This window comes from Hemicordylus capensis, chromosome 3, assembly GCF_027244095.1.
Source record: "Hemicordylus capensis ecotype Gifberg chromosome 3, rHemCap1.1.pri, whole genome shotgun sequence".
In the NCBI taxonomy this organism is placed as follows: domain Eukaryota; kingdom Metazoa; phylum Chordata; class Lepidosauria; order Squamata; family Cordylidae; genus Hemicordylus; species Hemicordylus capensis.
Genome location: NC_069659.1, coordinates 56,895,909 through 56,910,372, shown reverse-complemented (window position 1 = coordinate 56,910,372; position 14,464 = coordinate 56,895,909). Strand labels below are relative to the sequence as shown.

General features: G+C 39.8%; 1 protein-coding gene across 7 annotated transcripts in view; it reads right to left on the bottom strand.

The window, feature by feature from the left end:
• The window catches only part of ALCAM (activated leukocyte cell adhesion molecule), a 254,083-nt gene that overhangs the window by 77,574 nt on the left and 162,045 nt on the right, over nucleotides 1-14,464 (bottom strand). For all 7 annotated transcript variants that reach the window (XM_053307300.1, XM_053307294.1, XM_053307295.1 and 4 more), the window contains exons 5-8: nucleotides 13,467-13,554; nucleotides 12,686-12,868; nucleotides 4,006-4,133; nucleotides 1,958-2,087 (exon numbers count right to left, since the gene is read on the bottom strand). In XM_053307300.1, coding sequence (XP_053163275.1) covers nucleotides 1,958-2,087; nucleotides 4,006-4,133; nucleotides 12,686-12,868; nucleotides 13,467-13,554 — 529 coding nt within the window. The remainder of the gene's footprint in view (nucleotides 1-1,957; nucleotides 2,088-4,005; nucleotides 4,134-12,685; nucleotides 12,869-13,466; nucleotides 13,555-14,464) is intronic.

The following is a 14,464-nucleotide window of genomic DNA, read 5'->3' as shown; positions in this document are numbered from 1 at the left end:
TGTGGTCTTCTTGGATAATTCTGTGAAAATGGATCACCAGGAGTAGAACTGAATATAACACTGTCAGTATCATAATACTTTTATATAAATTACGATGCAGATGCATCTGTAATCCTGAGCATAGTTCTGGTTGCCCCAACTCTAAAAGGATATTGTAGAGCTGGGAAGAGTGCAGAAAAGGACAGCTGGAATGATTTTCTATTATGAGGGGGGGGGAAATTAAGCATTTGGAATTTTTATTTTAGGAAAGGAAAGAAAAAGATTAATGATGAACAAAATGAAAGTTTATACTAGTTGGAAGTTTATCCCAGAACCCGAGTTCTAGTACGATGAGAGAGGGAGAAAAACCTTCTCTCTACCTACATTGTTCACTCAATTGAAGTAGAAGGAGTGACCAACATAGACAGAGATAAGTCTCATAACACTAGAACTTGGGTCACCCTATAAAGTTGATAGGCAGCAGATTCAGGGTGGACAAAAGAAAGTACTTCTTTACACAGTGTATAATTTATTTATGGAATTCAATGTAACAAGATGTGGCAACAGCCACTGACTTAGATAGTTTTAAAAGGGGATTGGCCAGTTGCTGGAGAATATGTTTATCGGTGCCTGTTAGTAATGATAGCCATATAGTACCTTCACGTTTAGAGGCATAAGGTCTCTGAATATCAATTGCTGGGATGGGGATGAGGTTGAATAAGGGAAAGGCCCTTAGGATTTGCTTGTGGACTCTCCAGAAATGGCAACAGTTAGAAACAGGATGCTGGGCTAAATGGACCTTTGTTCTTATAAATTAGGCTTGCTTTATGTTCTTAAGTCGTGCACTAGTTAATCTTGGTCTCAGTGGGAAAGTGTCATTTCTCTCAAATTATATCACAGACAGTCTTTGTAATCAAGATGTGTGCAGAGAGAAACAATTCTTCAGCTATTATTTCTACCACTTTCTGACAGAACAGTTCAAAGAACCCTAAAAGAAAATGTACTTCTCATGACAAGCAATCTAAATTGTCTCCTATTCAAGGAAGTCTGAAATGTCGTGCATTCTGAAGTTACACTATTTAGTGATTTATCTTTTCATACTACCAGTCTCATTTTTTTTATTCCTTGAGAAGATAAAAATTCATAATATATCTGCATACATACTGACTATAGAAACTGTTCATACCATTTCAGAAGTCAGAAAAGGAGGACAAGCTTCAAGTGCCTTGGTTTATTTATAGCCCCCCACAGAGTTTCCTCTCAAAAGGAGTGAAGGCCATAGACTTTTGCTATACATATTTTGTCTTAGTTTTTCTTTGATACACTTGTTTGATCCCTCTTTTTGTCTTGCCTGCCCTCATATTATTATTATTTTACGTTTTATGTCCCACTCTTCCTCCAAGGAGCCCAGAGTAGAAGGCCAACAACAGCTAGAAGGCCACAGTTTGATATCCCTGCTCTAAATCATACTTTGGAGGATTGAGGAATGAGCTAAGAGCTCAAGCTATGAGTGCTCTTCCTTTCTAATTTATCTTGTTCATTTAACCAAAGACAGCCCAGTTTCCTTAAGCCACAGCTATGACTTCTGAACTGGCAAACCAGTTTGTGAAATTGTTTGGAACTAGGGTTATAAACCTGGATCAAACTATGGCTTGTAATCCTGATTTGGAAGGATTACTAAAACCACAGTTTGCTGGTTTGGATGCCATAGCAAACTGTGGTTTAAGAAAACCAGGAATCTTCTATTAAGTTACTTGGAGAGAGGAGGAGAAAGAAGACAAAATGCCTTGAGTTCATTACTTGTCCCGAATCCGCCAAACCTTGACTGGAGGATCAGGAATATGTTCTCTGGCCATTAAGTGGCCCTAGACACATTGTCCAACTAGCTCAAATGGCACACTACATATTAATGAATAATACTTGCTATAAAACAAAATACACCAACCACCCCTCAGAAAAATAAAACAAGATTGCTTACAGTGCACTGTAATTATGGTAGAATCTGTCAAACTTTCATCAGTCAGTGAACATCTGTATTCTCCTGTTGCATTTCTCCTTACATCTGCCAGTACGTAAAGACTTGGGCTCCTTATGGGTTCTGGTTCACCCTTTTAAAGGAAATGGAAAGTTTACCAATACAGTGGGGGAAACACACACATTTCCTTTGCTTTACATTTTCTATGGCAACTTTACTGTGGTCAAGAATGATCACAGTGTAGGCATCACACTTCTAACTGAGCAAGGACATATATTGTCATAGCTGAATTCCAGGGGTAGAATTTCTCATTTGAAGAGTACTCAGATTTATCTGAAAAAGAGGATCTTTGAATTAATTTTGCTGCCTGGGTTTCATGTCCATCTTCAGGAACTATTTCCACAAATATGTGGGTATCCATACCCAGATATCTCATTATGTGCTGTAGCCAGATGTGTGATGTACACAGAGTGAGTGCACTGCTCCAGTCAATCAATCAATCAATCAATCAATCAATCAATCGTGTGTGTGTGTGTGTACGTGTAAGTGTAAGTAATTTCTGTTCTTTTCTACTTGCCCCAAATAATGGAACAATATATCTTCACTTAGGTCTTTATCTTAAAAGTAAAATTACCATTTTAGAGAATACCAGAAGTTTAAAACCAGCATCTGACATCCTAACATTGCAGGTGTGCAGCCAAGAAAGCACATGTGCAATTGCTCCATTCCCAAGCAATGAAATGGGTGGAGAGGCAGCAAGTTTCAGCAAGCTAGTCTTCCTTCTGAGGCATTCTGCACCAAGTGGTGAAGCAGAGTGCAACCCTGTGCAACCCTCAAGGACATATTTTGGGTGGCATAAAGGGAAAGGGAGATCAGGGAGGGGAGGGGACCCCTCCCTCACAAGTTCCTGTGTTGTATTACTCAGGAATGCAACAGCTGAACCTGTGCTTCCTTTGCGCAGTGTCAGGATGTTGGCCACTACTCTTAAACTTGCCAGTATTCTTACCTAATATGGTAATTATTTCCCTGTTTTGAGTAAGCACACTTACTCTCTTCAGAGCTGGGGGTTCTGAGTTTGTTATAAAGAATCACAGAAATAGTTGGGAGGGTCCTTGGGCATCTCCAAGTCCAACTCCCTGCTCAGTGCAGGAATGCCAACACAGTCATGATGAAAGCTCTTGCCTCCCCCAAGAAAGGCGTTTTTTCCTGTCATATTACAAATAAAAAATATTTGCTTCAACCAAAGATCTGTATGTGCTTGGACACATTGTCTCTATTTCTTTTATAACTGTTTTGGATTAAGAAAGAAAGAAAGACCCTTCCGTGAGTTTTAATTTTGAGTGGAAGAGAGGCAAGGTATGTAAATGAAGTAATTCTAGATTGTTTGAAGGTATTGAAATTTTAGCTTTCTGATACTCTGTTGTAAGGCTGTACAACTTTGGCCCTCCTGCAGATGTTGGACCCCTAATTATTGGCCACCATGACTGGGAATGATGGGAACTGTAGTCCAACAACAGCATGCGGACTGAAGTTGTGCAGGTCTACTCTAGTGGAGCAGAGGCAGTTACCACCTGATTATTTTAGACAATTTGGTTTCACTTTCCCCCCACTACTTAGTGACTACAACACTGGCTTTGTTGAAGTTGAGATCTTCTGGTGCTTAGTTCTGCAATGCCTTACAAAACTGGTCTTCTAGCACAAAATTAGTCTTCCAGCACTAGCCTGATTTTAGTGTCCCTTGAAAGCACCCAAACTTTGTTAAACATGAAATGACTCATGCAGTGACCATTCAGAACTGGATCAAGTTGCCCCTGGATGCTTATTGCTCCCAAATGCCCTGTGATGGGCACAAGAAACTAGGAAGCACAATATCTGCCCCTAGATGGTACAGGGTTTCTGCTAGCCTGATTTCATAGAAAAGCAAGTTCACTACCCTGTTACTCTGTGAGAAGTTATTATTATGGATATTCATACAAAAGCCTCTTTTTTGATAGAAGATATTATAACATGAGAGAAAAACCCATCAGTCTTTCCAGCTAAGCAATACTTACAGGAATGTAAAACAAAAACTCTTGAGGTGGAGGATTACCATTTCCTGAACATTCTAGGGTGACATTATCACCTTCTTTAATTGTATTTTTTTGTGAAAGTACTTGAATTTTGACTTTCTCTGTAGGATCTGAAAAGAAACAGCATCAGTTAACAAATCTTCTGTGATTTAATGTGCATCCCATTCAGCAAAGCAATGGCAATGAGGCTTCCATGCACATAAAACCACATGCACAATAAGGTACTGCGAGAGACTGTTGCTGGATCCCTGCACCCAGTCCAAAAGTTATGTGTGATGACATCAGCAACCATTTATTCAGCAGTTCCACATGTGCAGATCCTTATTTGAAAAAGCATTCATGCACCCTGCTCCTGCATGCAAGATTCTTTGTATCAGAGCCCCAAAATGTCAAAGATATATTTAATTAAAATACTGTACAGAAAGTACTACACAGAAAGTTCTTCTTCACAGCTTTGAGTTCTGGTGAAGCTCTAGACAGGTTGCAAGCCATAAGGCAACCACTGAGGATGCCTTGGTCCTTTGAAATTGGAATAAAAACACAAAGACTGTGGTAGACAAGCTATATATTTGCAATTCTAGCTATGATTATTTAAAAATCTACGTAACTGGAACATAGGGATTTATGTCCCAATAAATATATTTAGGATCAAGGGAAGCTCTGACACACACAATGCAACAGGTACATTTTTTGTTTTAGTTAATGCTCATTGCTGAATGGATGACTTTACAGCAGGGCACTGTAACTCAGGTTCACACACACATACACTCTGGCAGAAATCCCTATGTTTCAATTATGCAGATTTTTTTTACTTATCCTGATTAAACCATGCTGCAAGAAAATGATGCAATATAACAAAACATCTTTAACTGACACATGAATAGCCATAATTACTTCATGTAAAACAACAGGAAGAATGATTTCATTGCAGGAATGGCCTTGTGAAATAATTCAACTGTATTACACAAGATTTGATATCAGAACATGGACATAATATTAGATAATATTGCATTAAGTGTCTTCTACAAAGTAAAATGAAATATGAGCTAATGCAGTTCTTGCAAGGCACTTCCATACAGCGATTACTGCAATGTCATTCAGAAAGATAAATTTGGTGGATTTAATAGCACCCTTAACACAGTTGGCCAAACTATGAATGTGATATACTTCTGCCAGGTTGAATAGAGTTGAGCTATAAGCTGTATTGCACTTTGGATTTCTTTAAATAAAAGATAAGATAAAGGGCATTGTTTAATGCATATTATTTCTTTTCCATCCAGAATACCAATAACTTTGCAGAAGATAAATAGAACAGTCCTCTTAATGAAAGAAGAAGTGGACAGCAATTTTTCACGGTAATGTAAACTCTAAGGTGACATTTAATAAGTTTCAGTCTTGGAGAAGGATTTTGAAGCCTCTAGTAGGTTTCTATAATGATATGTGCTGTTAGGCCTTAACAGCATCAGCTCTGGTTGTTCTATACACTTAACAAGTCGATTGCTTCCACTCGCATTCCTAGTTTAATTTTTTTAGGTTGTTTTACCTTTAAAAAGCTGAGAAATTCAGTATCTACAAGTACATCTGTATTTCTGGTATGGCAGAAGTTTCAGTGTAATCCTCTTTGCAAATTAAAAATTAGAAAACACTGACATATAATCTGATATAATACCTGAAACCACAAAAAAGCCAAACCATTCCTTTCATTTTTAAAAGGTTCAAGTATATTTCTTCTGAAGTTAGGACTTCAAAAATGAAACTCCAACAGGCTTGTAGCAATCCATAACCAGGCTTTTTAAAAAAGTTGGTTGAATCAGTAGGTGATGGATGAATTATTTCCCTTTGTAAACAGGATGAGCAATGAGTTACTGCAAAATGGTGTTGTGACAAGTAATAAATTTCAGTCAGGGGCAGCCCCACACATGTAGAGAAGAAATTTCCCATCAGGTAGCATCTGGCTTTCGTGGAGAGTTCTGGCTCCAATTCAGATATCAGTAAGCAACTGTTGCTTTGTTCATAGAACTATCCATATTTTCTGGAAGAACTGGGACATAAACACTGCAAATATACACACTCCTTTATCTCTTCCCAACAATTATTTGGTGGGCAGGGAATTTATAAATAGACAGTTGGTAATGTCCATTTTGACAGCACCCATTACCTGTTTTCGAGGAGGAGTAGAGGAAAATAGGGGTGTGCAATTCGGATTTTCGGTGTTTCGATTTGGATCCGAACCGAAACACCCCCGTTCTGTTTTGTATCTGAATATTGCCCATCCGAATCACCCCTGATTCGATCCGGATCCGAATGAATCCGAATCCGAATCTGAATCAATTCGGATTAAAAAACGGGTCCTGGTGCCAAAAGAGTGGGGTGGGGTGGTAGTGACCAATGGGTGGAGGCTACCACCCCAATTTCAGGGGGATTGGGCAGAGGGCTGATTTTCGGTGAATTTTTGAAGTTTTAGTGTCTTTGGGGCAGATTGGGGGCATAACGTGGGATCTGGGCCAAAAGAGTGGGGTGGGGTGGTAGTGCCTAATGGGTGGGGGCTACCACCCCAATTGCAGAGTGATTGGGCAGAGGGCTGATTTTTGGTGAATTGTTGAAGTTTATGCATCTTTAAGGTTTTCCCCCATTAGGTATAATGGAGGGTGTATCGCTTCACGTCAGGGGGAAAGGGGTGGCCTAGAGAGATGTGGGGTTTGTGGTAGTGCCGGGTAGGGGCAAGGAAGCTACCTGAATTTTTTCAAAGGATTTGCGCAGAGGGCTGATTTTTGGTGAATTGTTGAAGTTTACGCGTCTTTAAGGTTTTTCCTCATAAGGTATAATGGAGCTTTCAGCAGCCCCATAAGTGCACTTGGGGGGTGCTGGGGTAGCCCAGAGCGAGTGGTGGTGTAGTGAACATAGGGTGCCAACCACCCCCATGGGTTGCTAACCCATGGGGTACAGGGTTCTGTTGTTTCTGAGGTATTCTGAGTGTAGATTCTATGATAGCAAGTTAGAGTGGATTCATGGTGTCTCATTGAGAATCTCATTTGCTATCATAGAATCCACCCCAGCACCCCCCAAGTGCACTTATGGGGCTGCTGAAAGCTCCATTATACCTTATGAGGAAAAACCTTAAAGACGCGTAAACTTCAACAATTCACCAAAAATCAGCCCTCTGCGCAAATCCTTTGAAAAAATTCAGGTAGCTTCCTTGCCCCTACCCGGCACTACCACAAACCCCACATCTCTCTAGGCCACCCCTTTCCCCCTGACGTGAAGCGATACACCCTCCATTATACCTAATGGGGGAAAACCTTAAAGATGCGTAAACTTCAACAATTCACCAAAAATCAGCCCTCTGCCCAATCACTCTGCAATTGGGGTGGTAGCCCCCACCCATTAGGCACTACCACCCCACCCCACTCTTTTGGCCCAGATCCCATGTTATGCCCCCAATCTGCCCCAAAGACACTAAAACTTCAAAAATTCACCAAAAGTCAGCCCTTTAGCCAATCCCTCTGCAATTGGGGTGGTAGCCTCCACCCATTAGGCACTACCACCCCACCCCACGATTTTGCCCCTGGGACCAGAAATTCGAGGAGATGTCACATCAGACCTTTTTGCATTGAAGTCAATGGGAGGCAAAAAAATGCGGGAACTTCGAATAGACGTCATTGCTCAAAATGGAGAGGGAAAAGAAGGCATTTATTGGCCACAAAATGGAGGTCCGAAACACCCGAATATCCGGATCCGAAACAGGGGTGATTCGTTTCGTATCCGGATTTTTTTTGGGTTCTTCGGGGGTGATTCGGGTCGGATCCGAATCACCCAAAATTGGCTGTTTCGGGTACAGATCGTTCTGTACCCGAAACGTTTTGCACATCCCTAGAGGAAAATGAGCATCTAAGCTCTTCTGAATGTATTGTCTAAGGTGAAAAACAGCAAAACAATTTCTATGCCAAAGGAATGGGTCCTTGGCTACTTTTCAATTGATTACATGGCAAGAGTTGCAGCTTAATATAGGAAAGATTTTTGAGTGAAGATGACGATATGTTCTAATGCATGGTAGACCTTCTGCCCAGTGAACTCCTCACAATGTAACTTCCATTAGTAATAATAAGTTGTATTCTGTTTCGTATTAAGTTTTGCTGGTTAATGTCCAAAAGACAATTCATTCATTCAGTAATGAGTTGTATGATATTACACTTCTCTGGAAGAAGTTAGCTGCCTAAAGAACCTACTCTAATTATGTTACCAGAAAGTAGAATAGGAGTTAGTGCTTGCTAATAATGCATGTTTAATCACTGATACAGAATGCAAATAATTCCTACATTTTACTGCCACAACTGAAAACTTCCCTTGTGTCCTAGAGTGGTCTGTTGTTTCAATTTAGCACATGTGGCTGTGAAACACAAATATCAGGGATGTGACACATGATACTATGCACATTTACTTGAAAGTAAACCTCTCTGAATTCAATGGGATTTAGTCCTAACAGGGGCATAGCAAGGTTCGAGTAGCAATAGCAATAGCAATAGCACTTACATTTATATACCGCTTTATAGCCGGAGCTCTCTAAGCGGTTTACAATGATTTAGCATATTGCCCCCAACATTCTGGGAACTCATTTTACCGACCTCGGAAGGATGGAAGGCTGAGTCAACCTTGAGCCCCTGGTCAGGATCGAACTTGTAACCTTCTGGTTACAGGGCAGCAGTTTTACCACTGCGCCACCAGGAGTAGGCCTGGGACAAGATTTTAAAATGGGCCCCTCCCTGCTGATTAACAAAGGAGACTTTCCACCATGCAGTGTGATCCTATGTATGTTTTCCCACAAATCCTAACCAATTCAGTAAAGATTGCTTCCAGGTAAGTGTGTGGAGAATTGCAGCCTCAGGCAGCAACTCTAACCACATTTAGCTGGAAGTACATTTCACTGAAACCTAAAGGACTTTGTTATTTTCTGCCATGAAACAAGCCACTCATAGGACTCCTTTGATGGTTTCTTAAATTTTTTCTTAAAAAATTAAAAACCGACCATTTGTCCAATCGACTTCCATTTAAATATACCTATTCCTCTTACCCTGCCCTACATCTCGGCCCTATGCCAAGTCATTCCAGGTAATCTAAAGGCTGGGACAGATGGCCCCTTGCCTTTTATGAAGGCAAGGGGAAGATTTTCCCATATGCGGGTAGAATGATGGTCTAAGAGGGGGCTTCAGTTCCAGACATTTTTGTAATTTTCTGCCATGAAACAAACCACTTTTAGGACTTTTTTTGATGGTTTAAAAATTAAGCAAAATATTAAAAACCATCAAATTCCTCAATCTTTCAGAGTCCTCAGAGTCTGTTTCTGAATCTGTTTCAGATTCAGAGTCTTCTTAATCTGCCCTACATTTTCCTCCCCTTCAAAGCCCTATGGCAAGCCAATCCAAGGAGTGGGGGAATAACCATTCCAATAGCCAATCCAAGGAGTGGGGAATAACCATTGTGTTAGATGGGCAATTTGGTAGCATATGGCAAGTCATTATATGACCAGATTTAACCAGACTAAGACTTTCTTGCACATTATGCTGTCTCTTAGTCCATTTTGGCAGCTATACTGAGATCATCAAATCCAACCCTGGACATTCAGGGTCTCATTCATGTGAACATAGGTAAAAAAAACCAAGGGAGAAATACTTCTAGTATTCTGGAGTGGGGGAAGTTATATGTGTATTTCCAACTCACTGTTCCATCCCTTCGGACACAGAAGAGTGAGGTGGACCTGTGTATTCTTTTTACTTTTGTTAATACTATTACTGGTTTGACAAGTTTTGCAGTTTTATCAGGTTTTCCATTTAGGAGATTACTTTTTAAAAAGAGCCTCTGAGCATACACATAGGACTTGTATATTAACTCTTTTATATATTAAAAGGGGTTAGCAACAGAACATCTTATGAATAACCCTTTGAGCTGCATTCACACTGGTATCAAGAATTTTAAGTTGTGTATCAAAGTATCAAATGTGATATCAGAATCAGTCCTTTATCACCCAACAGTAATAAACAGAAAATATGACTTCTGGGTTATTGATTGATTGATTTGATTTGATTTGATTTATATACCACCCTTCCAAAAATGGCTCAGGGTGGTTATGTTCAGTAATACAGTTTGCAAAGACTTCACACAAAGTTGTAGAAATTATGTATACATTTCTATTATTTTGTTCTTTTAAAACATTCTGCCATATTACTGAAAAGGACACTTGAGTAAATGCTCCACTTGCATAGAGGTGCTCCCGCTGCTCACCTTCATCCCTACTGCAGCTCCTGCACCACCCAAAAAGCAAGTCTTGAGAACTAGGGGTCTTCCCGAACAAGGTGAAGGGGTTACAGCAGGAGCGGGGTGGAAATGAGGAAATTTGGAGGCGAGAACCTTATATGAGAAGAAGTGCTTTCTGCTCATGCAAGAGCACCTTTGGATCTATGCCACTCTTCCCCACTCTGAAGAGTGGAGAAGAGAACTGAAAATGAATTCAGTTCTAGCAGTAAAAAAAGATATAGTTTATATGTCTTCATCATTATGAAGAGCCTTAACAACACTCTTTTATTCCAGTAGCAGATGCTGCCGCTACAGAAAATGAATTCAGTTTAAGACTCCCAACAAAACACACAAACCTGATTCCTTAAAGTAGATATCAGTTGTCTTGAAGAAAGCAGTGTTTCATTTAAGCACATAAAATAATAATTGTGCTCTGATTGTATATCCCTTAATTTTTTACCAGTTTCCTAATGTTCCTAATGTTCAGACACAGGCTGCAAAATGATATCCTCTTTTCCCCAAGATGCTTCATATAATGCTATAAAATGCCTGCCATACTTTGCTTAACAAAGTACATGTGTTGTACCATGAAAGTAATTGCTGAAGTGCCCAAGTGAGTCTGAAGTTATTAACAATGCAAGTTATAGTAAAGACTCTTAACAGTATAGAATAATATTCTGAGCAATAAATGATTTTTTTTCTCTTTAAAACATTGGATTCTTGCAGTTTACACTTTAATATAAATTCGTCTCACTCTACTTCTTTAATTCCCCAGAGGGATTTCTAAACCTAGTCAGTCACTGCTTGCATTTCACATTTAGAGATTATTATTATCATCACTTAGAGTGCCTTGTAATTTTCATTTCATCACTGGCTTATTTTAGAAAAAATATCTAGAAAAGATAATTTTTGCAATCAAAAGGGGAAAAAACAGCTATTAAAAATAATCTTGGAATTGATATGGCATATGTTACTTTTTACAGAGGTACCTTTTCACACAATGCATAATCAACTTGTGGAATTCTCTGCCACAAGATGTGGTGACAGCCAACAACCTGGATGGCTTTAAGAGAGGTCTGGATAACTTCATGGAGAAGAGGTCAATCAACGGCTACTAGTCAGAGGGCTATAGGCCTCCAGCCAAAAAGGCAGGATGCCTCTGAGTACCAGTTGCAGGGGAGTAACAGCAAGAGAGAGGGCATGCCCTGCCTGTAGACTTCCAGCGGCATCTGGTGGGCCACTGTGTGAAACAGGATGCTAGACTAGATAGGCCTTGGGCCTGATCCAGCAGGGCTGTTATTATTTTTCAGTGGCAATCTCTAATATTTTAGCTGCAGTGCCATTTTCAAAATCCAGTCTTTCTTCACTATACCTACTACAATAATATCTTATCTTTGCTCAGGTCATCTCATGTTTAGCTTTTTCCTGTTGGCATTTTCCTCTGGAATTTCCCTCCTATTCAGAATGCCTCTGTTACACATTTTTCTTTCTTTGTGATAACTAAGCCAGTGTACAGAACCATTTCTTCCTAGCATGACATTAGCCATGAACCAGCATTCACAGCTTGATCACAAAACAAGTAGGCAGTAGGAGGGGTGTAGGGAGTCCATTAGTTTATACATAACTGCAATCACTTTCCTCAAGTCAATGAAACAAAATAAAACACAAAACCTTTTAAAAAGGTCTTGGAATGATGTTATCCTTCATCATCATCGACATTAGGCAATACCTGCCCAGGCACTTACACAACCACAATAGGTATGATATTCCAACTGTGGTGGACTTGTTTGTTTGGTGAGAACCTCAGCAACCAACTCTTGCTCTATGAGTACTGGGAAAGTACGTGGTTCCCGTGCAACAGACATGCTAGCCAGAGGGACAACCCGCAGATCTTTTCTGAGTAACAATGGCATATTCATTGATGATAGCCTGGGAAGAGCACTTGCATCGTCACTGCTTGCTTACAAAAAACTGACAACTAATCCTTATGTTTAAATATCTTCTTCTTTTTCTTAATAAACTTATTCAGACATTATAGGGAAGATGCTGTACTTGCATAGAATGTCTTTTCTATACTATCTGTATAGGGTTAATGAAGCATTACAAAAAGGAAATGTAGTTATTAGCCTCTTCTACCCATTCCAATTCATGTTGGCAGTTTCTACCATGTAACAAGATTTCCCCCAAAGTAACCATAGTGTAGCATAATGTAGCTTGTTATATTGTCATTGGTTAATCCCTGACCTCTGTATTTCCTGTGTAAGCTTTCAGTATGTGAACTATACATCCTTCATACTCCACCTAAAAAATTAATAAAAGAGAGTGCAAGCAGATAGCCTTATAATTTTGTACAGACAGGTATTTATGAACTTACAGTGAATGTCAAAGACCACAGATTCTGACCGTATTGTTTCTTGTCCTGTTGGCCCAAAATATGTCACTGTACAGATAAACTGTGCATTGGTATCTTCCTTTGTTGGCATGTAGTCTAGAGAAGATATCACTGTGAAGAGTTCACTTGCTTTATCCACGTTTGTTCGTTCAGTTATGACAACAGCTTTTGGGGGGAAAGCATAGTTTTCACTGTCAGGTGCAATTAAATTGTCTATTTTTTACTTAGCCTTCATTAATTATATTTGTATCAATGTTGTGAAGATCAGGTCCACAAATACATTAAAAATACACACACATACTGGCTGGAACCAAAGGTTTCTGGCACTAATATATGAATGAGAGAGACAGAGAGAGAGAGAGAGAGAGAGAGAGAGAGAGAGAGAGAGAGGCAAACAGTATGTAGTACCAGATCAAATGTTTAGTCTTAGGGTACAGATGTAATGCACCACTGAAAGCAGAAACTTTCAGGTGAGACATTGCCACAGTGATATTTCTTAACATAGCTACAAGCTTATTAAAGAGCTCTTTAAAAATTTATTTCTGAAGTTACTAAAAAATGTGGATGAAAACATAGAATCAAGATCTGGCAGATAATATTTCCTATATTATTTACAGCATTGTTCATAAAGTTTGAGGCACCGATCTGGTGAACACTCTAAATGAGCTACCAAAAATAATTCCACTGGATTAGTTGGAACCAAATTTGTAAAGGCGCACAAACATGAATACAAGCAGAATACATGTCATGTTTGGAAACTTACTTCCTTCAACGGGCTGCAAAACAATTCCATTCTTATACCACATAATATTTCCTTCTGGATAACCATCTTTTGTAATACATTCCCCAAGCTGGAAAAAAAGAGTTTGGGTTGTTTGAAATCCTTATGTTTACAGAATGGCATTTTCATGTGTACCTACATTTAAAATTACTGTATTCAAGATATCTAAGACATCTATATTGTTATACAAGTGTACCCCATTATCCGCAGGGGTTCATAGGAACACAGGAAGCTGCCATATACCAAATAAGACCTTTGGTCTATCTAACTCAATCAGTATTGTCTACACAGACTGGCAGCGGCTTCTCCAAAGTTACAGTCAAGTCTCTCTCAGCCCTATCTTGGAGAAGCCAGGGAGAAAACTTGAAACCTTCTGCTGTTCCCAGAGTGGCTCCATCCCCTAAGGGGAATATCTTACAGTGCACACATGTGGTCTCCCATTCAAATGCAACCAGGGCGGACCCTGCTTAGCTAAGGGAACAAGTCATGCTTGCTACAATAAGACTAGCTCTCCTCTGGTTCCATTCCCACAGATTTCCATGGCTAATGAAATACTGGATAACAAGGCATTGGGGCAATGGGAATGGGGGGAGGTTTAGGTTTATGCATTGGGAAAACAATGGGAAAATGGTGAAAACTGAAATAAAGTGGCATACTGTGCTCCGTGGGTCTCCATCTGTCCAGCAATGTCCCCCAAAACTGTCAATTTGGTCAGTTTTCTGTGAAAAATTTGAACACTAAAAAGACCCTTTTTAGCTAGGCTTCCTTTGGTGGGAATGTAGCAAGCAGGCAATTCCTTTGGTGGGAATGTAGCAAGAAGATTAGAAATAAAATGAAGCTATTTACATGCACAAGCAAAACCAGACTAATGAAGCCCAGCCTGGTTTTGCCTGCACATATGTACTGCTGGGATTGGGCCCAATCCTGGAGGCACCATGGTGGCAAATCCATCTAGGCAGCCACCCTCCAAAATGAGCTTA